This window comes from Castor canadensis, chromosome 2, assembly GCF_047511655.1.
Source record: "Castor canadensis chromosome 2, mCasCan1.hap1v2, whole genome shotgun sequence".
In the NCBI taxonomy this organism is placed as follows: Eukaryota; Metazoa; Chordata; class Mammalia; order Rodentia; family Castoridae; genus Castor; species Castor canadensis.
This window is the reverse complement of record NC_133387.1, coordinates 16,095,901-16,123,827: the sequence shown is the minus strand read 5'-3', so window position 1 is coordinate 16,123,827 and position 27,927 is coordinate 16,095,901. Positions and strand designations below refer to the sequence as shown.

The 27,927-nt window shown below is 38.8% G+C and overlaps 1 protein-coding gene, 1 long non-coding RNA gene and 1 other non-coding gene across 8 annotated transcripts in view; 2 read left to right on the top strand and 1 right to left on the bottom strand.

The window, feature by feature from the left end:
• Positions 1-580: 580 nt before the first annotated feature.
• On the top strand, positions 581-687 carry LOC141420976 (U6 spliceosomal RNA). Its single transcript, XR_012445685.1, has one exon. It is a non-coding gene; the product is annotated as a U6 spliceosomal RNA (small nuclear RNA).
• A 6,059-nt stretch (positions 688-6,746) lies between these two features.
• On the bottom strand, positions 6,747-7,585 carry LOC141419403 (uncharacterized). Its single transcript, XR_012444167.1, has 2 exons — positions 7,351-7,585; positions 6,747-7,272 (listed from the first exon to the last, which is right to left on the bottom strand). It is a non-coding gene; the product is annotated as an uncharacterized lncRNA (long non-coding RNA).
• Positions 7,586-7,902: 317 nt separating this feature from the next.
• Positions 7,903-27,927, top strand: part of Luc7l2 (LUC7 like 2, pre-mRNA splicing factor) — a 54,250-nt gene continuing 34,225 nt past the window's right edge. For 2 of the 6 annotated variants that reach the window (XM_020160477.2, XM_020160464.2), the window contains exons 1-2: positions 7,903-8,085; positions 22,372-22,466. In XM_020160477.2, coding sequence (XP_020016066.1) covers positions 8,025-8,085; positions 22,372-22,466 — 156 coding nt within the window. In that variant the 5' untranslated portion in view covers positions 7,903-8,024. The other 4 variants (XM_020160493.2, XM_020160514.2, XM_074062166.1 and 1 more) reach the window with 4 other exon arrangements.

The following is a 27,927-nucleotide window of genomic DNA, read 5'->3' as shown; positions in this document are numbered from 1 at the left end:
CCAAAAAATAAAGACAGCAAAGGACTAGGATAAGGCTGGCAGAATGGCTCAAGTGCTAGAATGCCTGCCTAGAAAGTGTGAGGCCCTGAGTTCAAACCCCAATATTGCCAAAAACCCCAAAACAAAAAAGGACTAAGGTTGATGTTTTGTTTTCCCTTATTGTTATAATGTATATACAGTAAGTTTTATGTTTAAAGAAAGATCTGAGGCAGAATTTTCTAATGTTAAGGAATATTTACTGTGGATTTGAAATCGTAGATATAAGTTTTACTGTCACCTTTATAATTTATCAGCTATATAGTCTTGGGTAGGTTAGTTGACAGGATCTTCTTCAAGGTGGTTGTAATAAATGAGCATAAGGTTTATAGAAAATATCTGTATAGTGCATGAGTACCTGACAAAAAGAGAACCTTACTTTCAGCTTTCTGCTTTATTCTCATCATGAGCTGTACTGCCATCAATTTTCAGGGGCACAAATTATGTGTTATGGCTTAAGTAATTTGCTCAGGGCATTTATGCCCCAAACAGTATAATCAACCTATACTTCCCATTAATAGCCTCACCGTTAAGAATCAGCTGAGTGCTCGTTTCAGCAGCACATATACTAAAATTGGAATGATACAGAGAAGATTAACATGGCCCCTGTGCAAGGATGACATGTAAATTCATGAAGTGGCCCATATTTTTCTAATAAAAAGGAAAAAGAAAACTTAAAAAAAAAAATCAGCTGATATTGGAGCTAGGGGTGTGCCTCAAGTGGTAGAAAGCTTGCCTAGCAAGTGTGAGGCCCTAGGTTCAAACCTCGCTACTGCCAAGAAACAAAAACAAAACAAAAAAGATGCTAAACTCAAATGTTAGAAAGAACTGGGGGTTGAGGAGGGGAGTAAGAAAGAGTAACAGGAGGTGAATTTGATGAAAGTACATTATATGCATGTAAGGAAATAGCACAATGAAACCCCTTTGTACAATTAATATTAAAAAAAAAGGATTTTGGAACAGTCTATATTAGCAATAAACTTTCTACACTGAAAACATCCCAGAACTAGGGAACCTCCAGTACTAAAAAGAAACAAAACCCTTTCCCCATACCTGTTCCCAGATGAGTTTGGCTTGATTTTTTTTTTTCTCTTATTATATTCGTATTTGCATACAATGTTTGGGTCATTTCTCCCCCCTTCCCCCCCCTCCCCTTTACCCCCCCAACCCCTCGCTACCAGGCAGAAACTATTTTGCCCTCTTCTCTAGTTTTGTTGAAGAGAGACTATAAGCAATAATAGAAGGACCAAGGGTTTTTGCTAGTTGAGATAAGGATAGCTATACAGGGAGTTGACTCGCATTGCTTTCTTGTAAATGTGTGTTACCGTCTAAGTTAATTCTTCTCGAACTAACCTTTTCTCTAGTTCCTGTTCCCTGTTCCCCTTCTCCTATTGGCCTCAGTTGCTTTAAACTATCTGCTTTAGTTTCTCTGCGTTGAGGGCAACAAATGCTATCTAGTTTTTTGGGTGTCTTACCTATCCTCATACCTTCCTTTTGTGTTCTCTCTTCATCATGTGACCAAAGTCCAATCCCCTTGTTGTGTTTACCCTTGATCTAATGTCCGCATATGAGGGGGAACATACGATTTTTGGTCTTTTGGGTCAGGCTAACTTCACTCAGAATGATGTTCTCCAGTTCCATCCATTTACCTGCGAATGGTAACATTTCATTCTTCTTCATGGCTGCATAAAATTCCATTGTGTTTAGATACCACATTTTCTTAATCCATTCATCAGTAGTGGGGCATCTTGGCTGTTTCCATAACTTGGCTATTGTGAATAGCGCTGCAATAAACATGGGTGTGCAGGTGCCTCTGGAGTAACTTGTGTCACATTCTTTTGGGTATATCCCCAAGAGTGGTATTGCTGGATCAAAAGGTAGATCAATGTTTAGCTTTTTAAGTAGCCTCCAAATTTTTTTCCAGAGTGGTTGTACTAGTTTACATTCCCACCAGCAGTGTAAGAGGGTTGTTTTCCCCCCATCCTTGCCAGCACCTGATGTTAGTGGTGTTGCTAATGATGGCTATTCTAACAGGGGTGAGGTGGAATCTTAGTGTGGTTTTAATTTGCATTTCCTTTATTGCTAGAGATGGTGAGCATTTTTTCATGTGTTTTTTGGCCATTTGAATTTCTTTTTTTGAGAAAGTTCTGTTTAGTTCACTTGCCCATTTCTTTATTGGTTCATTAATTTTGGGAGAATTTAGTTTTTTGAGTTCGCTATATATTCTGGTTATCAGTCCTTTGTCTGATGTGTAGCTGGCAAATGTTTTCTCCCACTCTGTGGGTGTTCTCTTCAGTTTAGAGACCATTTCTTTTGTTGAGGGGAAGCTTTTTAGTTTTATGAAGTCCCATTTATCTATGCTATCTCTCAGTTGCTGAGCTGCTAGGGTTCCATTGAGAAAGTTCTTGCCTATACCTATTAATTCCAAGGTATTTCCTACTCTTTCCTGTACCAACTTTAGAGTTTGGGGTCTGATCCATTTTGAGTTAATCTTGGTATAGGGTGATATACATGGATCTAGTTTCAGTTTTTTGCAGACTGCTAACCAGTTTTCCCAGCAGTTTTTGTTGAAGAAGCTGTCTTTTCTCCATCGTATATTTTTAGCGCCTTTGTCAAAGATAAGTTGGTTATAGTTGTGTGGCTTCATATCTGGGTCCTCTATTCTGTTCCACTGGTCTTCATGTCTGTTTTTGTGCCAGTACCACGCTGTTTTTATTGTTATTGCTTTGTAATATAGTTTGAAGTCAGGTATTGTGATACCTCCAGCATTGTTCTTTTGACTGAGTATTGCCTTGGCTATTTGTGGCCTCTTGTGTTTCCATATAAATTTAACAGTAGATTTTTCAATCTCTTTGATGAATGTCATTGGGATTTTGATGGGAATTGCATTAAACATGTAGATTACTTTTGGGAGTATTGACATTTTTACTATGTTGATTCTACCAATCCATGAACATGGGAGATCTCTCCACTTTCTATAGTCTTCCTCAATCTCTTCCTTCAGAAGTTTATAGTTTTCCTTGTAGAAGTCGTTCACATCCTTTGTTAAAAGCTTACACCTAGGTATTTGATTTTTTTTAATCCAAGTTTGGTCGTATAGTACAGTATGGCACACACTCTTTAGTCTGCCTCTTTTGCTTCACATACTGATTGTGAGTTTAACAGTCTAAGTTGTGGGTATTCAAGCTGTTGCAGTATGGCTTCTGCCCTTCCATTCCACCAAAACTGCCTCACAGGGATACAAACGACTTTTAGCCCCAGTGGATCCTGTTCATTCCCCATCTTGTTCTCAGGAGCATTCGACACTATCGACCATTCCCTCTTTCCTTGACTTTGATGCTACTGAATTGTTTTGTATTCTTCTCACTAGCCATTTGTTTTCAGCTTTGTGTGTCCTTCATCTGGCAGTGTATCTCAGAGTTCAGGCTGAGGTCCTTCCCTCACAGTGTACATGCTTTCCCCTGGGTGAAGATGCTCATTTCCAAGGTTTCAATTTTCATCAACATGCTGAGAATTTCATCTCAGGCCCCTGTCAAAGTATATACCTGTATTTCCCTCTGCCTAGTAGAGGACACCACTTAGATAACACAAAGGCATCTCAAATTCAGTGCATCTAAAATGGAACCCCATCATCTTCCCCTACAAATCTTTCTGTTGTTATCAGTTCCATGACACTTTTACACACTTGAGCCAGAAATCTGAGTTATTCTTGACTGCTTCAGTTAACCAATCACTAAATTACACCCATCTCCTAAAAAACCTCTTGAAACTCTATTGCTACTATCCTAGTCAAGACCTCTTATCTCTTACATTACTTCCCTGAACCACTGCTGTCCATAATTAGTCTCTTTTAACTCCAATCGTGTGCTTTTTTTACCCGCTTCTAGACCAGGTCTATGTGGCCCAGTCTTGCCTTGAACTCAGGATCCTCTTTAATCCTTAAAGATTAACTTTGTTCTCTTCAATCAATTTTCTACTATGCACTTATTCAATAATGTCACTCTTCTACTGACATGCCTTCAAAGTAAAGCTTTTTAACAATGTCATCCAGGATTTGGTTCTGGCAAACCTCTCTGATCTTACCTCTACTTTCTTCTTGTATTTGACAGGCCAGCCATACAGAAACTCAGTTCTTAGGAGCTGTGGTCTTTTTAAAAAATTTTTTTTCTTTATTCATTTATTCATATGTGCCATACATTGTTTGGGCCATTTCTCCCCCGACCCCACCCCTTCCCTCTTCCCCCCACCCCCTTGCTTCCAGGCAGAACCTGTTCTGCCCTTTTTTCCAGTTTTGTTGAAGAGAAGACAAAAGCAATAATAAGAAAGACTAGCGTTTTTGCTAGTTGAGATAAGGACAGCTATACAGAGAGATTCCTACCATTGCTTCCATGCACAGTGTATTATAACCTAAATTGACTCATCTCTGCTTGACCTCTTCACTAGTTCCTGGTCACCTCCCCATATTGACCTCTGTTGTTTTAAGGTTACTGTATTAGCTCCTCTGCAGTGGGGACATCAAACACTTCCAAGTTTTGGGTTTCCTACCTATTCCCATTCCTCCCGTATGTACTCTCCCCTTAGCGTGTGACCCAAGTCCAACAACATTGCTGCATTTATCCTAGATCTAAAGTCCGCATATGAGGGAGAACATATGATTTTTGGTCTTCTGAGCCTGTATAACTTTGTCTTTTGTTTTGTTTTTGAGACAAGGTGTCATTATATAGCTCAGGCTGGAGCTGAACTCATGATCTTCTGCTTCAGCCTCCCAAGTACTGGGAGGATTACAGGTGTGTACCACCATACCCATCACTAGCCACAGTCTTTATTTCAACATTTTACAATTCTTTATACAAGAAAAGTATTTCCTAAATCCACCCTACTTTCCTCACTAATTCCTCTTCATTCTTTAAGATGTCAGGTTAAATTTCACTTTTTCTTCCTCCAGTGGCAGTTTAGCTTTTTCTGTTTATCATCTCCATAAGCTTCAGATATTAAGGCATTTATTTTCACTAGAACTGAGGATATTTCTGGCTCTAAAGTATTGAGTCATTACTTTTTTTCTGTCTTTTGTATTGGTGTTAGGGAGACAAATATCAACAATGTATGAACCAGGTGTTCACATTCTACAGCTATGCAAAGGGAAAAGACTTGTGCTCAGACTCACATGCTAATCTAAGGAAGGCTGCTGATCTGCTTCTAAAGTGAGTTTTTAATTCACCTACAAGTTGAATTTTTATAGCATTTTAATTTTTGAATCTATACTTAACAGGGACTATGTTTATAAAATTTGATTATAGGTATGTACTGTGCCCCAAGAATAGTTACAATACTAAATTTTATTATGTACTTATTAATAAGTGACATCTATTTTAAACCAGAACCCTTAAGTTCACTCTCAATGTTAATTGGAAATAACTTTCTGCCAGGTTTTAGCCAAAAGTTTTGTTTTGTTTTGCAGTACAGGAGTTTGAACTCAGGGCCTCAAGCTCACTAGGCAAGCACTCTACCACTTGAGCCCTGCCCCAGCCTTCAGCCCAAAGTTTTTACTTTGGTGGCCAAGAAAAACTTGAGGCCTTTATTTTCCCCTCTAGACAGGGTCTAACTATGTAGCCCAGACTGGCCTTGAACTCATGATTTTCCAGCCTCAGCAACCCAGATAGGACATATTTTAGTCTTACAGGCCATATAGTATCATATCTCACAACCACACAACTCTGCTGTTGAAGTGCAAAAGCAACTATAGATAATATGTAAATGAATGAGCCTGGCAGTAGGCCTAAAGAAAAACTTCAAACAAAAGAAAATGATCCCAGATGGAAAGGCAGTGCTTTCAGAAGAAAGAGTAGGTGGTGAATAGATGAACACTGATTATATGAAATAGAACACCTGGTATTGAGCTGTGACTAAAGCTCCATTGTAGAGGGGGTACTCAGCATGCCCAAGACCTTCAATTAAATTTGTCCCCCCCACCATAAAAAAAAAAGATGGGTAACAAGAGCATGTAACTTGTGAAGGGGATACAGTTAAGTGTTCAGCTTCCATCTCTCTGATGTGTAAAGACATTAAGTACGTGATACAACTTCTAGGATAACCATTAAGAAAATCTCCAAATCAGAAAGGAAGAAAGTGGAATTAAAAAGTAGAAAAAAACAGAAAAAAATTAAACATAAAGCAGGTGAAACTAAGAGAAAAATAAGGTTTAAACCCGAACATGTCAGTAATTACGTGAATATGAATGATTAAATGCTTCAATTAAGACCGTGGTAGCTAAGCATGGTGCATGCCTGTAATCCCAGCACAGGGGAGGCTGAGGCAGGAGGATCATGAGATTGATGCCAGCCTGGACTATATGGGGAGATCCTATCTCAAGAATAAAGCAAAACAAAACAAAATATCCAGGGGAGAGGGGGAAGAACAGAAGACGGTGGATGTAGCTCAGTGGCAGTGATTGCCTAGCATGAAGACCTTGCGTTGTATCCCTAGCGCCGCAAAAAATAAAAAGATAAAACCTGAGGATAATATATGGTATATATAGTCGTGCATCTGACATTTTTCTACTACTGTCAGTTCTCAAATTATAATATCCCCTCGTTATACAGATTTTTGAGTTCTCTCAGTAACTGAAGGGAAACTTTTGTCACTTGGTAAAGATAACATGAGTACAATTTTTACTGCCTCACTATGCATTTAAAGACATCTTGGAACTATGATTGCTATTTTATATTGTTTATTCTTTATGGATTGTAAATCCCAAGGCGATGCATATACAATTATAACTAAACAAAAAATTCTTCCGTTATTTGTCTTCAAAGCGTCATGAAAGTGCCCACGTCTCTTCTGTAAGGCAGCAGGCAAGGGCTCTGGCCTGGGTGTCGCCCGTTAGCTCCCCCTGCCCTTCCCAGAGATGAAGGTTTTAGGGTTACCTCCGCCAGCCTTGGGGTTTAGCCCCAGTGAGGGGAGTGGCGGTAGCCGGGGCATTTCCCGCGACCTGCCGCCCACGCGCTGCTCTGGGAACGAATGCAGATGGGGACTAACAGCTTCCCGCCGTCCCAGTAGGTAACCAAGAACCACCATGGGTTAGGCCTGCTTTCTACTGTGCTCATCTCAGGTGTCACTGCCTGCACTTGACACATCCCAGGTCGGGCACAGATGCGGGAGTGGCCCGGCGTCCGCAGCCCTGGGTCCCGTGCAGAGCCAGGCAGCAGGATGGAAAAGGCTGCGAGTCCTCGGATCCGGCTGCGCCCAGAAACAAGTTTGCTGGTCAGCGCGGATAATACGCGCACGCCAGCTCCATCGGCACTGGGCTCTACTTACTTCGACTCGGGCTAACCTCAGGCATTCTGCTAATTAGGGTCTGGCCTGCCGTCACAGCAACGCCGCGTGGCCTCGGCCACCCAGCAGCCGTGAGCGTGGGGTTTAGTGCTTCGGGGCAGTTCCGGCTCGAGAGTTGGTGAAAGACTTAGGTTCTCGCGAGATCTGGGAGGGAGCAGCGCGCGTGCACGCGCCCGAGAGCCGTTAGGGTGGAACCCCCTCCTGGGCGGGGCGGGCGGAGCGAAGACAGTTGGACGCCCGTTGGTGGAGTCCCGCGGGAAACGACTCAGCGCGACCAGCGTGCGCGCCCCCGTCGCGGCGACGGTGGCGGCGAGCGGCGTCAGAGCTTGGAGGGGGGGGCTGACGGCTTCTGGCGGGTGGCAGTGTTGGAGGAAAGAGCTTGCTTTGCTCGTGTCGCTTCTGTCCCAGGAACCAGACGGAGAGTGAGGGCACGAGGGTCGCTTTCACGGGGCTGCTATCTTCCACGTACACGTCGTCGTGAGGAGCGCAGCCCGGACTCTCCCGCGAGCCCTCCGGCTCCCCTTCAGCACGCCTCGAGGCGGCGGCGGCCACCGAGACCGCATCGCACCTCCCCCACACCCCTTCCCCTCACTCCCCCGCCCGAAAGGGCCCGGTCTGCGCCCCACCCCCGCCCGTCCGCCCGCTACGCCGCCGCCATGTCGGCGCAGGCCCAGATGCGCGCGATGCTGGACCAGTTGATGGGCACCTCCCGGGACGGTAAGTCTCTGCCAGAGCCCTGGGGGTGGGGGAGGGGATGGGGCCAGCGACGGAAGGGGTCTGAGGGCGCACCGGGGCGCGCGCGTTTGGCTGAGTAAGGGGCTCCCAGATTGGTAACACAAGGTTCCCCCCTCCCGTCCCATCCAATCAGAGCGTGGCAGGAGGGTGTGGGGGCGGTGACCGTGCGGATTGGCGGGAATTGCTGCCAGTGGATTGAGGCGGGGCCTGGGAGCAGAAAGGAGTTTGTGCTTTTAATGTTGACTTGGCGGGGATGGGAGAGCCCACGTCTCTTGCGTAGTCGGGCGGTCCGTTTTGCAGCAGATTAGTTACCTGCAGACTGCTAAAGCCTCCGCCCCCTGTTCTAGTTCCTTAACTCAGACTTTTGGGATCATCTTTTGCGGCCGTCCTCCAGAATATCCAGAGAGAAGCACCCCCCCACTCCCCGGGTCTGGAGGAAACCCTTACTGCCATCCCGGTCCCAGAGATGCTCCATCGAGCCTCACAGTCAACCATTTTTGTGGAAAATCTGACCCAAACCATGGTTTCTTAAAATGGGTGTGTTTGGCCCCATTTTGTGAAAAAAAAAAATGTTAACGGCCTGTTTTTCCGAGAGACCTCCATTTTGTTAGACAATTTAATAGAGGCTTTGTTCGGTAAATAATGACAAACCTTGCATGTGCCCCAAACAGAACCATTTTGGGAATTTGGTGCCCAGTGAAGTAGAATTGAGGGAAACAAAGGACTTTTTAGGCACTTAGGTTAGAATCTGTATGGGAAGCCTCTACGTGCTGGATTATCCTTGGTCATAAAGAGTTTCTAAAAGTGATAAAATGGTGTTGCTTTTCTGGTGGTGATGATTAGTAATGTACTCTCAAATTTAAATCAATGCCAGCGTGGAGGGAAGGTCTAGTTCAGTACCTTCTTTTAAAAACAAAGCAAAATTCTTGATTTTCTGTGTTGCTTGTAAAGGCAAATAGTTTTTTCCTCGACAAGTTATTTAAAATTGCTTGACATGAGAAAAAACAATTTTAAATTTACGTTATTGCAGCTGCACTTGAAGTGTTTTTCAGCAAAATAAGTCAGTAGATAAAAACCTGTTTCAATCACCTTTTAGTAACATATTTATAATGGTATTTCAGTATCAATGGTTCATTTTTAACAAAAATCCTCTTTGCGAACTTTTCATAGATCATGTAGACAAATATGTGTAGATGGCAAACCTATTTGTCATTGTGTAGAGAGGAGGGAAAGACTTGGAAGACAATGAGTTTTATTTTTGTAGTAAGCCCTTGAAAGTTAACATTAATTAAAAATGCTACTGGATGGCTGGGGATGTAGATCAGTGGTAGAGTGCTTGCCTACCATGCCCAAGGCCCTGGATTTGAGACCCAGCACCACACACACACACACACAAATGTTACTACAGAAACACTTTACTGTTTTCATTTTCACATTTAGATAAGGATGGTTACTTAATAACTGCTGCATGTCTTAATATTGCTCCCTTTCCATCAAGAAAGAGGGTATTGGGAAGGACCTTCATCCAGGATCTTAACTAACAATGGTCAATCTTTGCAATACTTACAGAAATCATGTAAGGTTGATTTTATATACTTTTAATCCTTGATGAATAACATTTTTGGTATCTTCTGCATAGATTGGATTTCCTTGTATTACTAGGAGGGTAGTCGATCAGTGTGGCTACTGTCACTAGATACCTGAACTAGGCAGCCCCTTTAATAACCAAAACTAAACATATATATATATTATGTATATATAATCTATGTGTGTAGTCCCAGCAGAAAGCTGGATTTCTTAAAATCCATTCTGCTTTGTATAGAAGTTGATATTTTTTATGTCTCCATCATTATCATTGGATTTTTTTTTTTTTTTTGCCTCTAGACTTAGAAGATTTATGAATGAATTTATGAGTCCATCGTAGCATTTAGCTGAAATGGTTGGATTCTCACTGTCGTATTGGTTCATAAGAAGCATACCACTTTTGAGGAAAAGAATTGAATTTTTTTTAAGATACCCAAATTAGTTCTTTTATATATATGATAGAATCAGAAAATTCTTTTCCTTCTTACCAGATAGTTAATGAATTTACACATTTGGTTTTATAATTCCGAACCTTGAAATAATTAGGATTATTCTTTTGTAGAATTCAGTCAACTTCAAGTTATCCAGAGATAGGGGAACATGGCTACACCATTGAATAACGCCATGTAATTTGAAACCATACAATGGGAAGCCTTGTGTTGGAACACATGAACAGCTTACGGGGAGTGCTGTTGGGTGTCTTTGGCACTAAGAGGTGGATGGGAGGTGGGAAGAGATGGAAAAGGTAGGTAGGGGAGGGTATTTAAGGAAGCTCTGTTTCTTGTTTTTGGTTTTTTGAAATCCCAGAGACTAAAGCAACCACTCTTTTCAGTGGGGGGCTCAAGGTGGTCATGGTCCCCTCATTCTTTAGTGTCCTATTTCTAAAAGAATCCCTCTGAAGTGGTACAGGAGTCTTGGGGCTCTGAGAACGTGTTGCTCCCCCTTCTGAAAGATTTCTTCCCCTTTCCAACAATTGCTAATTCCTTTTTTAAATTCTTTGAAAATTTAAGTCCATTAGTTAAATGTACTTATCTTGAACTAATTAAGTCAGCTAATCATTTAGATTAGCTAGCTGGAGGTGTGGCTCAAACTGTAGAGTGCTTGCCTAGCAAGCACAGGACACTCAGTTGAAATTGAAGTCTGGTAAAACAAAAGATTACCTAAACTTTAGTGGAAACCTCAGGAATAGGAATTGCTGTGGCAGGGAAATGGAGAGGTAGTTTTTGGATCATGGGACACTTCAAGAAAGGACAGTTCTGGGTGAATGATAAAAGTGGGGGGGGGGGGCTTTGGACAATCAAGGCAGCATGTTGGTGCTGGGAGGCTGGGCAGGGGGTTTACCAGGAGGTGGGAGAGGAATGCATAAGGGAGATGGGAGGGCCAAAGACAAACTTTGCCTTCTTTGCAATTTTGCCTAGGGCCCTGGTGGTGGCAACCGCCTGTGTGCCACTGAAAATCGTGCCGATGCCTGGCATACTGCATAAATGGAAGCAGGGTACCGCGTGAGTTGAAACATTGGTCACACTATATAAAGTTTGTACACGTGAATCAGTGTCACTCATACCCATGTAACTGGGGGTCTGACTGGATTTGGATTTTTCTGATAAGGCATCATGGGCTAAGGAAAAGAGCACTGGGCTGAGATTCAGGAGACCTGGTCTCTAATTATTACCTTGGGTAAGTCACATAACCTTTTTTGCCTCAAGTTAAATCTATAATTTGTTAATACGGGAATCCACATAATTTTCCTATGTTATACTCATAAACTGTTGAAAAGTAAATATGGAGTTTTTGTTTTTTGTTTTTTTTAGGAGGGAGGAACCATAAGTAGATATTAATTATTAGTATTTCATCTCAAGTTTAAGACTCATTATGTTTTGTAAGTACCTCTCTGTTTGTTTTCCCTGAACGTCTTCCATTTGATAACAGGAAGGAGCCACACAGGAAAATTCAAGAAACATTTTGAGAATTGCCTGTGTGACAGTTGGAGAAACCCATACAGACGGTGGTCGTTTTGACTAGGTTGGATTAATGGCAAGAATGTCCATTAACAAAAGTCCTTTTGCTAACAGCATTATGGTTGCTAGGATAAATTTGTTCCTGATTATAGAAGGGTGCGAGGGATAAGAATTAAAACTGAGGGTATTTTTTTTTATTGCCATGCTAAGGATCAAACTCAGGGCCTTGCACATGCTACACAAGCTCTGTACCACTAAACTACACCCCTAGCTGTAGGGTATGTATTTAGATTACTTCCTGAATTTAGAAAACAGGAAAGTAACAGGAAGTTGTTCTGAGGGATCCATACTTCTTAATTGTTTCAAGTAGGAGTGGAGATCATCTCTGAGGATTAAATCATGCCAGGAATGACTGTGCACTCACAATTAACCTGTAGATTAAGAATATAGAGGTTAGGAATTGTTGTGGACAAGTTAAAGCTGTTAGATAATTTTGACCATTTTGGTAGCAATCTTATAAAACCGTATGATATACTTTTTTGGCTAATAAAGAATGTCAGTCTTAATAGTCCTGATTACTTACATGATTATGCAATAAAAAATTGAAAGAATACTCATCTTAGTAGATACCTAGGAAAATGCAATTCAGAAAGCAGTTTGCCTGTTCTTAATGTAAGTTTAATGATACCTAACTTTAAAATCTGTAGGTCAATATAGCATTGCTGCCTTTCTGCAGAATAATTGAATTAAAGATTGAAGTAGTATTTTTTTAGAGGATTTTCTTCTTTATAAAATCATTTTTATTGTAATCTGTGTTCCTTGACTTTTCTCTTAATACATTTTCTCTTAATTTTCATTAACATAATGGACCACATTTATTTCTTGGTCAGTTGTAAGCCATTGTTTTATTCTATTTGGATCATTCATTTTAAGTGAAGGAGGCGTAGCCTTTAATGTATAAGCACACATTTTACATATGGTAATGGGGGATATATTTTAGTCTGGAGCTTGTAAACTCTTTAACATAAGAAACTTTAGCAAATCTAAGGCTGAAGAGTTTCTCTGAGTTTCAGTAGCTATTTAACTTTGTCATCATTCCAGGCATATCCAAAGCATCAAAAGCTTTATTAGCACTTGCATAATTTATCAGTTAAATTTTTTCCCCACATTTTGCATTTTAGACTCTTGAGTATTTCTGTCTACACAGCAGCAAGAAAACAATAATGATAACCTCACTTCATAGAACCCCTGTTGTCTTTGGATTCTCTATAGTTGTTTAGCACTCCTCAAGTAAGCCTATGTTTCTGAGACATTTCAGGTAAAAAAATACATTGAAGACAAAGAATATTTATGTTGTGTGACTGTATAAGCTCTGTAAGTGGCAAGTAAATATTTAGTTGAGGTAGAATGTGTTATTGTAGAACATTAAGGATAAAGGGTAGTGAGTTGCATGTTCAAGATGGGGAATTCAAAGAAAAGAGGTGTCATAGGGCACGTTCACGTTTAGTGAGTCAGTGTTTAGTAACACAGTGTTTCATGTGTGCAATGAAGCTTGAAATTGTTGGAGGTTCAGATAAGCAGTGGGACTGAAGATAATCAGATAGCTTAACACTGAATGCCAGTAAGTGTGGACAAGACTAGATGAGTGAGATAGATGCTCCTTAATGATTCCAAAGCTGGGCATGGTGGTGCCTACTTGTAATCCACTCAACTTGGGTTACTTAGCCAGCCTGAGCTACAAAGTGAGACCATCTCAAAAACAAAAACCAAACTCCAAAACCAACAAAAAAAGAATGGTATTCCAGAAGGTGCCTGAATTCTTATAGCTAGGTGCTGTTAGTATAGCTTTTGCAAAAACAAACAGTTGTACTTGCCTTAACAATCTTTTGTTATGTCTTCTGAATATGGTAAATTATTTTGTTTTTATTTTCTTGAGACCTCAGATTTCTGCAGGCCTCAGTTTTCTTTTAGTGTTAAACTTCAAAAGTTTGCTTTTTGTTAGAAGAGGCTGGATGTTTATTGTATAACATGTACACTATACCTAGTTCTGTGCTTTACTCTGTCCTATTAGTTTACATGTTAAACTCTTTTAATTTGCTTGAGAGGTAGTTGTAGATAAAAGGCTAGTTCTATGGCTGCTTGCTTTTTGTAAATAAATTTTACTGGAACACAGTCATGTCCATTCATATACATGTTACCCACTACTGCTTTGCCTTGTAGATAGCATCAGAGTTGAATAGTTGCAGTAGACTCATATGGATGCAGGAAAACCTGAAATACTTAAGAGTATCTGGTCCTTTTAAAAAAGCTTGTTGATTACTATTCTAGGCCAATGGTGTCTCCATACTAGTAATCTCAGCATTATCTAAAATGTCATTAGAAATGCGAATTCTTAGACTCACAGACTGAATCAGAAGTTCTGGGGGTGGAGACCACCAGTTTTTTTTAAGAAACGTTCCAAAAGCATGAGGCCTTGAGTTCAACCCTAGTACCACTACTTCCCAAAAAAAAGCCTTCCAAGAGATTCTGATGTACATTAAAAGTTAAAGAAACTTGTTCTAGACATGTTTCCTACCCTTACTATTTTTTTTTATCATTTTCTATTTAATATTTTTGTCAGCTAACTAAAATTTTAAGTTAATTTTAAAATATAGTTAATATCTCCATATAAATAAATACAGTGAAAAAAAATAGTGTGTTATAAAGAGATAGCCAGACCCTATTGTCACTTAGCATTCCATATGCCAAAAGTTAGATATTACTGCCACATGGAGACTTCTTTCTTGATTTAATGTTGATAAATAAATTTGTTACTAAGTGAGTGGTATTTAAAATGTCTTGATTAAATCATATGACGCCCCAAATCATTTTTTTGTACAAATCCCCTACTTTGGAAAATACTGTCCCAGGTCTTCCATGTAAGAGGAAAGCTGCTTGAACTGTATATACCCAAGCCTATAAGTGGAAATGATGGCCAAAAATACAAACCTGTGAGATGAAGAGAACTAGGAGATCCTTACAGAGGGCTTTTTAGACCAGGAGGCTGATATTTCCTCACGTAGCTTGATTTCTCACTTCCTCTGAGTGTGTTGCTCCATCGGGGTGCTTTAGGATTTGATCAACTGGTTCCACAATGGGAATGTGAAAAGAACCTTGGAATGGAAACTGGAGTGTGCGATTCTGCATTGGGGAACAGCAGGGCATGCTTGCTTGGAGAGAGTTGACTCGTTCACCTCAGTCTAGAAACCATGGGTCAGTATTATGAGAAATTCCTGTATATTAATTTACCTCAGGGTATGGGAGAGAATATACCCCCACAATGGTGTTCTGTACGTTTATTGGTTGATATGCTTTAGGGTATAGTAATTATTGATAACAATAGAGTCTTAACTCCTTTCCTTAGTATACTTAGATCGTTGAGTTCTTTTAGTCATTCCTTTCTTTTTCTTAGACAATATGAATGTATTTGCTTCTGTCCTGTTTTGACTTTGTAATAAAATAATCCTAAGAGAGAACAAAAATCTAAAGGGGAGTGGGGACTTACACATAAACAGTTATGTTTATTTTAAAATGATAACACTCTGTGAGACTGGTTATAGACATCTGATTTTGGAAAAAATATTTAAAAAGTACAAGGGACAGTCAAACATCCAACATCTATATGAGTAAACAAATCTTGAATATTTCTGCTAAATTTCAAAAAGCGACTAAAGCATTACAAATCAAGTCCCTATGTTCTCCTTCATAGTCTAAATCCTTCCCCAGAGGCAGCCCTTGTGAATGTGACACGGTATTTCTGCTACATTGTTTTTGGTAGTTTTAAAGCTTACGTCTCCTTCATGTAATTGCTTTTTCATTTTTAACTTCCTTTATCATTAGATTGTCTGTCACCTGTGTCTTTTTGGAATTCACATTTCTTTTTTCCTTGTTCTTTTTTGGTTTTAGATTTGGGGAGACTTTCCTTGACTTTCATAGCTACCACCAACTGATGAGAACTTGTCTTTTTTAATTGATAAGTCAGTCAACCACTTTCTCCTTTTTTTTTTTTTTTTTTTTTAATGGTAGTTAGGTATCTGGTTATTTTCAGCCATTTTTTTTCATAGTCAGAGATAGCTTTTAAGCCAGGTGTGGTGGGAGGTGGAGGCTGGAGGTTGGAGAGTTGCAGTCCGTCCTGAGCTACATAGTGAGACCCTGTCTCTAAAGTAAGTAAAGAAATAGAAAACTTTTATTACTTCTGATTTTGTGCATAGAAAAAAATTCTGGATGGTTGAAGATACCAGATAAACCAGAGTGCAAGTGTTACTGTGTCAGAATTTGCGGTTTTGCAAATGTTAAAATACGAAATGTAGCAGGTTGCAACTTTTTATTACATGTATCTTAAATTCTGTGTAATCTTTTATACCTTGATTTTTAAGTAGCTTTTCTAATGCCTCTCTTAAATCTAAGAAGTGTGTGACATTTCCTGAAGCAGTTTTTCCCAGAAATATTATGACATTGATCCCTGCCAACTACCAGGACTCAAAAAGATAGGTCTGGGGTAAAGGATGAGACAGAGCTTTGGAACCTGGATACTAACCTGCGCTGGTATCTCTGTTCTACATGTCCATTAGCACTGTTCTCTTAACTCTGAGACTGTCAGCTTTTCCTGCTGCCTGCACTGTCCTGGCCTCGGTTTTTATAATTCCGTTAGGGATTTTTATATACAAGTGAGCTAGGTTTTTAAAAAATTTAAAAACATCCACCAAGAGTAACTTGTTTTTGAAATTTTTTCTGTATTGCATGTAAAAATTTTTACGCTTGTCATGGGGATTATGGTGGGAGTAGTACTAATACTTATTGGTAATTATAAAACTATAGGACTGTATGAACCACAGGATTAAGATGAATAGCCTTTTCTGAACTGTGTAGTATCCTTATGTTTGTATTTTCTGGAGAAAAGAAAAGCTGCTGTTACTACTCAGTGTGACTTTGTGAGTTCAGAAATAACTTTACATTACAGTTGAAAGGCAGACTGTCATAATTCTTTGCTGTGTAATAATACCTATGTAAAAAGTATAACCATATTAAATGTTTTCAAATCATCTATGGTCATATTATTAAGACATGGTGAAGTCTCTTATAAAATAAACACTATGCTGAACTACTTAAATAAGGAGTAGGTTAAACCTAGTGTATTTATTAACAGGGTGACATGGAGTAGGGTAATAATAAGTTTTCTTAAAAAGTAATTATAAGCCTGGTTTGGTGGTGTACACCTATAATCCTAGCACTTGGGGGGCAGAGTCAGGACGATCATGAGTTCCAGCCTTGGCTAGAGAGTGAGTTCAAGTGTGGTCTACAAAGGGAAGCTCTGTCTCAAAAATTAATAATGGCTGGGTGCTGGTGGCTCACATCTGTAATCCCAGCTACTCAGGAGGCAGAGGTCAGGAGGATGGTGGTTCCAAGCTGGCTGGGCCTGGGCAAATAGTTCTCGAGATCCTGTCTTGAAAAACCCATCATGAAAAAGAGGTGGTGGAGTGGCTCAAGGTGTAGGTCCTGAGTTTAGACCCCAGTACTGCGAAAAAAAAAAAAAATTACAAGAGGGTTTATATCGATTAATTCTAAAGGAACAACAAGGTAGATGGGAGCAGTTAGTAGAGTTGATGAGAAAGTGTGAGGAGAGTGTAAAAAGTGATCAGATTAGCTCCTCAGTAGACTCCTGTTATTACCTTGGCTCTACATGAAGATCCAAGGGTTTACTTGTGTACTGCTTAAGGTGTCTCTGGCCTGGGGTAGATTAGAAACTCATGAGTCTTTATGTAGTCTCACATTATTGAGTGGGCTCCGCAGCTTTTATTGGAAGAAATGGTCATAAGAGAGAAAAGCATGTTTCTGTAGTTAGGTACTCAAGGGCTCAAGGAAACAAGCTTTAAGTTTTCCACTCTACAATTCTCTTTTTAGCTCTAGCTTTCCTGTTTCTAAAGGGGTTTGGATATTACTTCGGGGTAAAGGAGCCTGCCCTGTCTTAGCCAACCGTGACATGGCCCTTGACAAGTCTTCCTATGGGGAGGGTTTTTTTAGTTGTCATATTAGAAAATGTGGGAGTGATTTTTCCCTTCCCTGTCCCTGCAGTGGGAATGCTTCCATTGCTTTGTGTGCTGTTGCGTTTTCTCCTTCCTCTTTGTTTTTCCTAAGCTAAGAATTCTGTACAAAAGAAATATTGACTGCTTTTATAAGTTGCTTGCCATTAATGCCTGATAATATGCAGTAAGATAGGATTCTGCATACCATTAAATATGTCAAATATTACAAACTTAAAGGTTCTTTTGAAATTACAATACTAAACTCAGTTCATTTTGCTTAGCCTTCACAGTTGTTGATCACATAGCATGGTCATCCACTCACAGCTTAAAAAAATACAGGGAGCATCGGAGAGAATGGGTAAAGTAAAATTTTGATGTTTTTAAAATAGCACCTATGAAAGTTGATTTGGTTTATTGTTTGTATGGGAGGGAAAGTGTGGGTGGTATTGAGGGGGAGGGGTGGGTATTGGGAAAATAGCATGCACTATGTACAATGTCAGATACCACCTAGGCCAAGGTTTTATGTACTACTAAAATTTAAGTATGCATCATTTCAGAAAAGGCAGGAAGACAATAAAAGGTAGTGCTGGGAAGTACAATAGGGTTATTTTTCCCCTCTCAGTAGATCGAAGGGGATTTTGCGAACAGTAGTATTGAGTACAGTTTGAACAGAGGAGCCCTCTTTCGGAGTGGCTTGTCCATATTCCCTGAGTAAAACTGACTGCCTCAGTAACAACCTTATGCTCTGTTACACTGGTGAAAGAGGAATAGTATGTATTCCAGTTTTTAATTGTATACCTGTGACTCAAGTATTCTCAAATAAAGGTTTTAATCTATGACACCCATGAAGGAATTGAACAGAAGAGAGTGATAAAATGTTGTAACTTTGAAGATAGTTCTTGGTAGGAAATGTTAATAGAACTTTTGGTGTTTCTATTCAGATGAAAATTTTCTTTACCTGCCAAAGTTCTAAATCAAATTCTCAATCCTAAACTCTTGGCATTCTAGTTATGTACAAAGTCTAATTATTATGGAGGTTATAGGACAGAGAGCCCTTTGCTTTTAAAAGTAGGGCAATTTGTTGTTGTTGACTCAACCTATTCTCTGCTTCATTTAAAAAAATCTTGAAACGTTACACTCTAAAAATCTGAATTTATAAAAAACACTTCAGGCATAAAATTTTACCCCTAAAATGGAATTCTGGCCCCAGCTTTGCTATTGCCATACCTGAAGCCATTTGCCAAAGCCAACTGTGGTTTATTTGCCCAAACCATCATACCTTTGTAAGGTTTGTCAAATATATTACTCCAGTCTGGAATGTTGTTCTCCTTTCCTTTGCTCTGAGTTCTATCTGTATTTCAAATTTTGGCTTCCACTTATTACACGAAGCCTTTCCCAACCTTCCCAAAACTTCATGGTCATTCTGGTCTTAAAATTCCTAAAGACACTACCTGTTCAAAACACCATGTGGCACTTGGATGATGCTACTTGGTGTTATATATCCTATCTCTCTAGCACAAATCATGGGTTCCTTGGGAGTAGAGTGCTAGTATTAAGCTCTTTGTAGTTCCATTGCTTAACACAGAGGATAGGGTCGCTAATAGGTTTTAATCCAATGTCAATGTGACAGGGTATTTTTCCCTCATTTATTTATTGATTATTATTTTTAAATACGAGAGGGAATTTACTGGGGGAATTTACTCACACAGTTTATGTTATTTTTGTATGACTGTATGCCTAGGAAATCCAAAGATGAAGTGTATTGAACCCATAAAATAACTCCTGGTATTATAAGGAGATTTGATTCATATTTGTTCCTTATTTGTAGTCTTTCTTATTTTTCTTAAAACGGATGCTGCTTTACCTAGTTTCTTTTGAAAAACATGGTTTGGGCCAGATATTGTGAGAGGAACCAAAATTATCAGCATTTTTATTTAAAAATTCTTTGTTGGTGTTAGCCAAGTTATATTTCTATGGCATAAGCCCCAAACTGACTACATATTCATGCAATATCTAAAAAATGTTAATCTTAAAGTCCCTTAAACAGAAGGTTGAAAATAAAAATAAACAGGTTCTCACTTACCAGTCCCTCTGAGGGTATTTGTATCTCAAATTATTAGTTTTATTTTATTCTGTGACTAATATTTGATAGCTATATTTGTTGTGTTTGTTACAGATCTTAAATATTTATAGAATACCTGTTCGTTTTCAGTGAGGCATTGATTTTTAGCATTTATAGAGACTTTTTGTTTTGTTTTGCTTTGTTTTTTTTTTTTTTAAAGCTCACCAGGGTTGCTGTTTGCTATATTCATATTTTACCTGGTAGAGTGTCTTCAGGGCACCTATACCTTAATACTAGATTTAATGTAATTATTTAAACAAAACAGACACCTTATTAGATGAAATAGTAAAACTTCCACAAATCTTAATTTTATTCTAAGCCTTGCTTATTCCCTGGAGCCGTAAGTTTAACAAAACAGTGAAATGATACTGCTGTTAAATTGCTGAAAAGCTCAGTTATAGCAGAGAGACTCCTAGATATGTAAGGTTTTTTTCCCCTACTTTAAAAAAATTTTTCACCTTTAAAGTCCTTAACATAATTGGGGCGCAGATTTAAAACAATTTTTTTTTTTTTTTAATGCTGGGAACCAAAAACCTCTTCTATAGTTTTGACATTCTGGTGTGAGCTTATCGTAGTGCCATTCTGACATGAGCTTGAGGCACTCACCAGTCTTCATGAAAAAGACTTTTAAAAGATTTTTTTTTTTTTTTCCAAACAAAAACCCCATTTAGCCCAAGTGCCACTTGCAGAGCTCTAGCCTTGGACATTTACTTACAGCCAGTCATATACTTTGGGGTTACACTTAAGTCAGTATTGTAAAAAGAAAAAAAAAAGTATATTTATATAAATATATAAAACACCCTGATTTTGTTCACTTTTGTTTTCATATACAAGAATCTTTACAGTCAACATGTACTTCTAGATGCTGTATTGAATTGCTGGCAGAGTCTATTCTATACAAACTGAACAATCTGGCCCCTTGTTTTATTTGTAAAGGTTCAATGTATCTATGCCTGCCTACTTCAATCTGCAAGGGAGTGTCAGAAAGGCCCCGCATTCGCCGAGCCGTGAGTTATCACTAACTTTTCAGATGTGTTAATGAATGTGGAACAAAAGCAGCTGTGTTTAAAAGGAGAAAAAGGACCATCAAAGTAACCTTTATTGTAGTAGCAGGCGTGAACACTAAATGGATTATTCCAAATTGTGTCAAAAAAACAACCTAATAGAGACTAGCCTCTAGAAAACCTATTGTTGAATTGCTCTGAAGCTATCATTTTAGCTATAAATCGTTGTTCTTAAAAATGTATGTGCCCTGGTTACAGTGTTAAAACAATTTGAACAAAATCTCACCGTACAGTGTTTAGTTGAATTTAAGTTTGAAGGGGTAAAGTTTTTAGCCTTTTTGGTTATTAACAAGTGAAAGTAAAGAAATTAAGTGATTGAACCACTTCCTACATAAGTTTTTGGAGTGCTCCAGGCACTCCAAAATCTCTTTTGGCTTGCTTCAACAGTTTTTGCTTCAGTAATTCACCAGTAGGTTTTCATTCATCAGTGATGATATCCATTTAAGGCTGAAAGTTAAAACACCTACATTCCTTAGGGCTTGTCATTCTATATAGAAAGAGGAGACATTCTTAAGAGTCTTTTCTTTTTGTTTCTCCAAAGAGATTCTAAGCAAAAAAAAAAAATTGTAACTAACATTTGTAACTAGAGCTAGTTACCTTTCTTTTTCTTAGATTCTTTAAAGTTTTGAGTAAATAGCCATATTTGATAAGCAGATTGGATGCTTCTTAGGATGTTGCTTAGGAGCTGTATTGTTTTATATATAAGGACAGAGTAAATTTAAATGTATCCAGTTTGGCAATATAGCATAGATCACATAAGACTTGGAGGTGTGGAAGCGTTGGAGGCATTAAAGTTAACATTTCATTTAGGCAGTGTGCCTTTGTTTGACTGGTGTGTGAGTCCTTCTTCCAGGTTTGTACGCTTTTCAATGCATTACTCTACCCTCTCTAACCCCTCCCAGCAGCAAAAGGGAGACACTTCAGCTGGAACAAAATAGTGGAAGAAATGGCGTCTGGGGTTCAGTGGGGATTCGCAGTGTGTATGCAATGTTTGCAAGATTACTTTTTATATTTCTCAATTAATGTATATAATTGCAAAATAAATCAGTGTTTACTGTCAAGAAGGGAACATTGTATACCCATAGAAACTCTCTTAGTGGGTCTGCTGCAAGTCGCTTAACCTCTGGGGGCCTCAGTTTCCTCATCTGCAATGTGAAGGAGTTGGACTTGATAATCTTTAGAGTCCATTCCTGCTCTAAAATCCTGTGCTTTTCTGAAGTACTCCTATTTAACAAAATGCATTGCTTTCCCACTTTGACTATTTGAGTTACATGTGCAGTACACATACTGCAGCTGCATGTTATCTAAAATAGTTTTCTATAGGATGTTATAAAAAAACTAATCCCTCTTGGGCTGATTTATAAATGTGTGTGTGTACAGCCACACATAAAAAACTAGTGACATTAGGGGTTTCAGAAAATAAATAAATACTTTACTGTTGTCTAACCTTGAATGTTATTAACTTTTCTATATTACAGGAGATACTACTCGTCAACGAATCAAATTCAGTGATGACAGAGTATGCAAGAGTCACCTTCTCAACTGTTGCCCCCATGATGTCCTTTCTGGAACTGTACGTATTTTTTAAATTTCTTACTTGATTAGTGGTACATTACAAAAATGATCTACTCAATAAAGTCTTAAGTTTCTGTCAAATTATTAGGCAATGATGCTTTTAAACACTGAAGAGAGAGTTAAATCCTTTACAGTTATTCCAACTAATGATTTAGATGTACAATAATGGGTGTCCTCATAGAAGCTGTTGATGTTTTGTTTCATAATTTTTTTCCCTCTGTTCAGAGCAGGTTGTTTTTTCTTGAGGGGGTGCGGTAAACTGGGGTTTCAACTAAGGGCCTCGTGTTTGCTCCATAGGTGCTCTAACTTGAGCTACGCCTCCAGCCCTAGAGTAGGTTTTTTAAAGTACTTACTTGGAATAAAAGTAGTTAACAATACTATGTATAGCATTAGCACTTTGAGTTTAGAAATAATGTAACTGATTTTGGGGGAAGGGATGATCCTGGGGTTTAAAGTCAGGGCCTTGCACTTGCTAGATAGATACTCTACCTCTTGAGCTAAGCCTCCAACCCAGTATAACTGATAGTTTCCTTTGTTGCTAAACAGAATAGGTTTTGACTCAGAATAGTACACATTTTTGTTAATATTTGTGGAATCAGTGAGGAAAATGTATCACTAAATACCTAAATCTAATACTAAGCTATATGGCTTAGTGTGAGAGTAGAGTTGTTACTTAAAATTCATCTGTATTGTTGGCTCTTAATGATACAAAGCTCACTTATAATCTGTCTGCAGAGATGCTGTTTGATCCTATGGTATCATTGTTTTAATTTAAAAGGTAAAATACGTGATGATGGGAGCTGGAGGCATGTCTTAACAGTATCACACCTTCTTAGCAACCACTAGGCCCAGTTCAAACCCCAGTACTGCTAAAAAAGACTCAAAAAAACTAAAACTATTTAATGATGGAACTATTTAAATGGAAAGGGGGATTTGATTCCTGAGTTTGGGTTTGGTTGAAATGATTTTACCAGTAGCTTCCCTTCACAGATGGATTTCTTGTTGTGGAGACATAGTAGGGACTGTACCTTGAGCTGACTTTGTCATTTCTCACAAATGACTGAAATGAAGAAAAAATTGCCAGTTTGCCTTTTTAAAAGCAGTGAAATTCCCTTAGCTAATGATGTCAAAATGAGTGATTTTTTTTCTTTGATAAGAAAAGTTAAATTAAGGACATACTCCAAACAGAAAAGTATCAAGGTACAGCAGTAGGAAACACCTCTTGTCATTTTCTTGTAGGAACACAGTTGAAACCATACTATGTTAAAAAACAGCCTATGCCAGGTGTAGTGGTGTACACCTGTAATGGCAGCAGTTTGGGAGGTTGAAGCAGGAGCAGGCTAACACAAGTTCCAGGCTAGCCTGGGTAGCTTAGTGAGAACCTTTCTCAAAATAAACTTAAGGTTGGTATACACCAGCTCAGTGGTAACATGTGTGAGACTCTAGGTTCAAAACCCAACATCCTAATAAATAAAAATTGTAACTACCCTCATCCCCCAGACAGGATCTTGCTAGGTAGCCCAGGCTGGTGATCCTCCTGCGTCTGCCTCCCTGGTGCTGGTATGATAGTTGAGCACAAACACATCTAGCTTCTCAAGTTTTTTTTTTAAATATTTGCTATGTGTGCATGTATTTTATCACGACATTTCAAACCTTTCTAAGCAGAGCTAGAATTGTATAGTGGCTAATCAAGGACCTAATAGTTACCGCTCAGCTTTAGCAATCAGTAACATTTTGCCATTTTCAATCTCAAATTTTTTGACCTCTAGTCTTGTCCAACATGTTTTCTGTTGCTTTTTTTTTTTTTTTGATGGTGGTACTGGGGTTTTTGAACTGAAGAGCTTACGTGTGTGTGTGTGTGTGTGTGTGTGTGTGTGTGTGTGTGTGTGTCACACGGTTTGAACTCAGGGCCTCATGCTTGTTAGGCAGATGCTTTACCACTTGAGGCACTCCTCCACCAGCCCCTGGACTGAGCATCTTAAGCTTGAGGCAGGCACTCTTACAATTTGACCTTGACCCTGGTTCTAGCCTGGCATTCCTTTTGCAGTACTGGGGTTTGAACTCTGGGCTTCATGCTTGCTAGGCAAGTGTTCTACCACTTGAGCCACTCTACCAGCCGGTGGCTGGAATTCTTGATCCTTTGGCCTCTGCCTCCTGAGTGCTGGGATTACAGGTATGTATTGTTATGCCCAGAGAGTGTATGAGTTGTAAATGTTGTGCTCATAAGTGATAATTAGTATAGTATTTTTAAATACTCAGTTTTGTGGATATGGCCTGTAGCATTTTACCTTTCATTAATCTGGCATAATTAATTCATAAGATAATACATTAATCAGGAGTAAAAAGTAGAACAGATAATCATACGTAGCTCAGGCTGGGCTTGAATTCTCTGTGTAAACTGCCTCGAACTTGACTCTCTTGCCTCAGCCTCCCTAGTGGTGGGATTATAGTTCTGTACCACCATGCCTCACTGTGAATATTTTGGCTTGTTTTGGTTGGGACTGGGATTGAACTCAGTACTTTGTGCTTGCAAAGCAGGCACTCTTATCATTTGAGCCACTCCTTCAGTCCATTTCGCTCTGGTTATTTTGGAGATGGGGTTTTGAAAACTATTTGCCCAGGCTGACCTTAAGCCTTGATTACATCTCAAGTAGCTAGGAGTACAGGTTTGAACCACTGCCACCTGACTGTTCGTCTAGAATGATTTCTTCTTCTAGTCCCACTACTTTTTTCCTTTTGCTATACTTGATTTCTCCCTTTTCTGTTTACTCTGCAGACAGTAGACAACACCCCTTTTGGATTTAGGGCAAAATAAAAAAACTAAGGTGTTGTCATTTCCCTTCTCCCCCACCCATCCCCGACCCACACTTTACTTTTGGTAGAAATCTTTCCATCTAGGTTCTAATGACCTGGGTAAAAGATACAATACTAATAATTTATAGAATGCCTAAACCCAAAACAAAGAAGGTGGCAGAAGCTTGAAATTAAAATTTTAAGACATGGAAATGTATACTGTCATTATGTATTTTCTTCAAAATTCAGAAATGACTACTAATTTTTCTGTGAACCCCATTACAGTGTAGTTTTAGCCACACCTTCATGCCCTCTCTTTTAAAAGTTTGTATGGCAACCAATTCCCATAGTTGACAAAACCCAAGTTTTACCAGGTTTGATTTTGAAGTGTATCATGTCCTTTTTTTAAGCAGATTTATTGTATTTTGTTTTTCGCAGTCTGTTTAAAAAAAAAAAAAAAAAAAATATATATATATATATATATATATATATATATAAAACCAGGCACAGTGACTCATGCGTGTTATGTCAGCTACTCAGGAGGCAGAGATTGGGAGATTTGTGGCTCGAGGTGATCACACAGAAAGTTAAGACCCCCATCTCTTTCAATAAGCTGGGTGTGATGGGGTGTGCCTGTCATCCCAGCTACTTGGGTAACATACATAGAAGAATCTTGGTCCAAGCCAGCCCTAGTAAAAACACTGTTTTAAAAGTAACTAAAGCTGCCAGGCGCCGGTTGCTCATGACTAATGCTAGCTACTCAGGAGGCAGAGATCAGGAGGGTCATGATTTAAAGCCATCCTGGGCAAATAGTTCTCAAGACCCTATCTCAAAAATACTTAACACACAAAACAAAGGGGCAGATGGAGTGGTTCAAGGTGAAGGCCCTGAGTTCAGGCCCCAGTCCTGGAAAAAAAAAAAAAAAAGCTAAACCCAAAGGGTTGCATTTGGTGGCTAGGAAATTAAAAGCTTCCCAGTGAATAATTCAGACTTGACTTACTAAACTTTAAAAAGCAAGTCCAGAACTGTTTGAAGCATTGTTAGCAAATAGGAGCATAGATAGTCTAAACTATTCAACTTTAGGTTGACCTGTGCCCTTGAAAAGAACCCTTTCTGTCATTCTAAATAATCCTATAGTCATTCATTTAATATGCTTAAAATAATTTACTTCAGTCTTTTTTCTTTTTCCTTTTTTTTTCCTCTTTTTTTACTTCAGGCTTCTGTAGGTGATATTTTTTTAATGGTGACCACCAGGAGATAAGGAGATAGGTATTTCAGACTCTTGTTCTGTTTTAGTCTTTGTCTCTAGTTGAGGTTGACCTATTACGTGGATTAATGGTTAAGTATGAGTTAGGTGCATTAGCTATGATGGATTGTAGTGTTGATGTCCAGTGTTTGAGGTGAAATACTAATTTATACTTTTCACTTTTACTATGTAATGCAGAATCAGTCTTTCTTAGTATTTAATCAGAATTTTCAAACATAGACAAAAGTAGACAGTTATAGTGGACTTCCATGTATCCATCGGCAACTAGTTTCAGTAAATACTTTATTCATGATTTCATTTATGCTTTCCCCATTTTTTTTTAAAGCAAATCTTAAATATCAGCACTATCATTTTCAGTTGCCTGTTGATTCAGTAGCAATAGAAAATAGCAAAGACCTATTACTTCAGACAAAGCATTGGTCTACCAGTCTTGAAGCCGATTGAATTTCTTAATCTATTAGTCTGCTACTTGGTTAGTATATTTCATTGTAATTTTTTTTGCCTGAATAATGATTCTCAGTAGATCCTTATTATCAAGAACTAGGAATTACCTTCTTAGTTTCCTCTGAACCCTGTAGATATTTTCATAGGTTGGTTCAGTTAGATAAACTGCTCTGCAAGTCTGAAGAAACTAGTATGTTCTTTGAGGCCCTTCTTTGAAAAGGAAGGATGGTGTTACAAATGAACTATTTGGACAAATATTTGTTCTGTTCAATACAGAAAGAGCAAACAAAGTTTATATATACATATATACATGTATATATATTTGTGATTAACCACAAATACCAAGCACATTTCCTTACTCTTCATCACTGGGAGTAATTTTTAAATATGCAGGAAGCAAGACCAAACTATACCTCCCATGTAACTGGTTTTATAGGCATGTGCTACTGCTATGCCTGGCTAAAAGCTTTTACATGTACAAGTTAAAATTCTGTTTCAATAAGTGATTTTGCTTATTTTTCACCTGAGAGTAGTCTGATTGCTGACAGAAGCATTCATTCATTTATCTAACAGATAATTCCTGAGTACCTATTATGTGGCATGTGCCATGCTGAGTGGTAGGAATACTTTAGTGGGAACTTACATTCTAAAGCAGGAGTCATACCACCCAGTATGAAAAGAATATGATTTCATTTAGTGGTAAGTGTTATACAAAAGATCATGGTTAAATGGATAGAGCTGGAGAACATCATCTTATGTGAAGTTATCCAGGTTCAGAAAGACAAAGGTCACATGTTTACTCTCATATGTGGAAGATAGATCCAATACAAGTATAAATATTATTGTATGTACATATAAACATACACAGAATATGTTTCCAAAAGTGGGACTGTTACAGGAGACAAAGGGAGGAACAAAAGAAAGACAGAATAGTAGACGGTGATGATAATGAAAT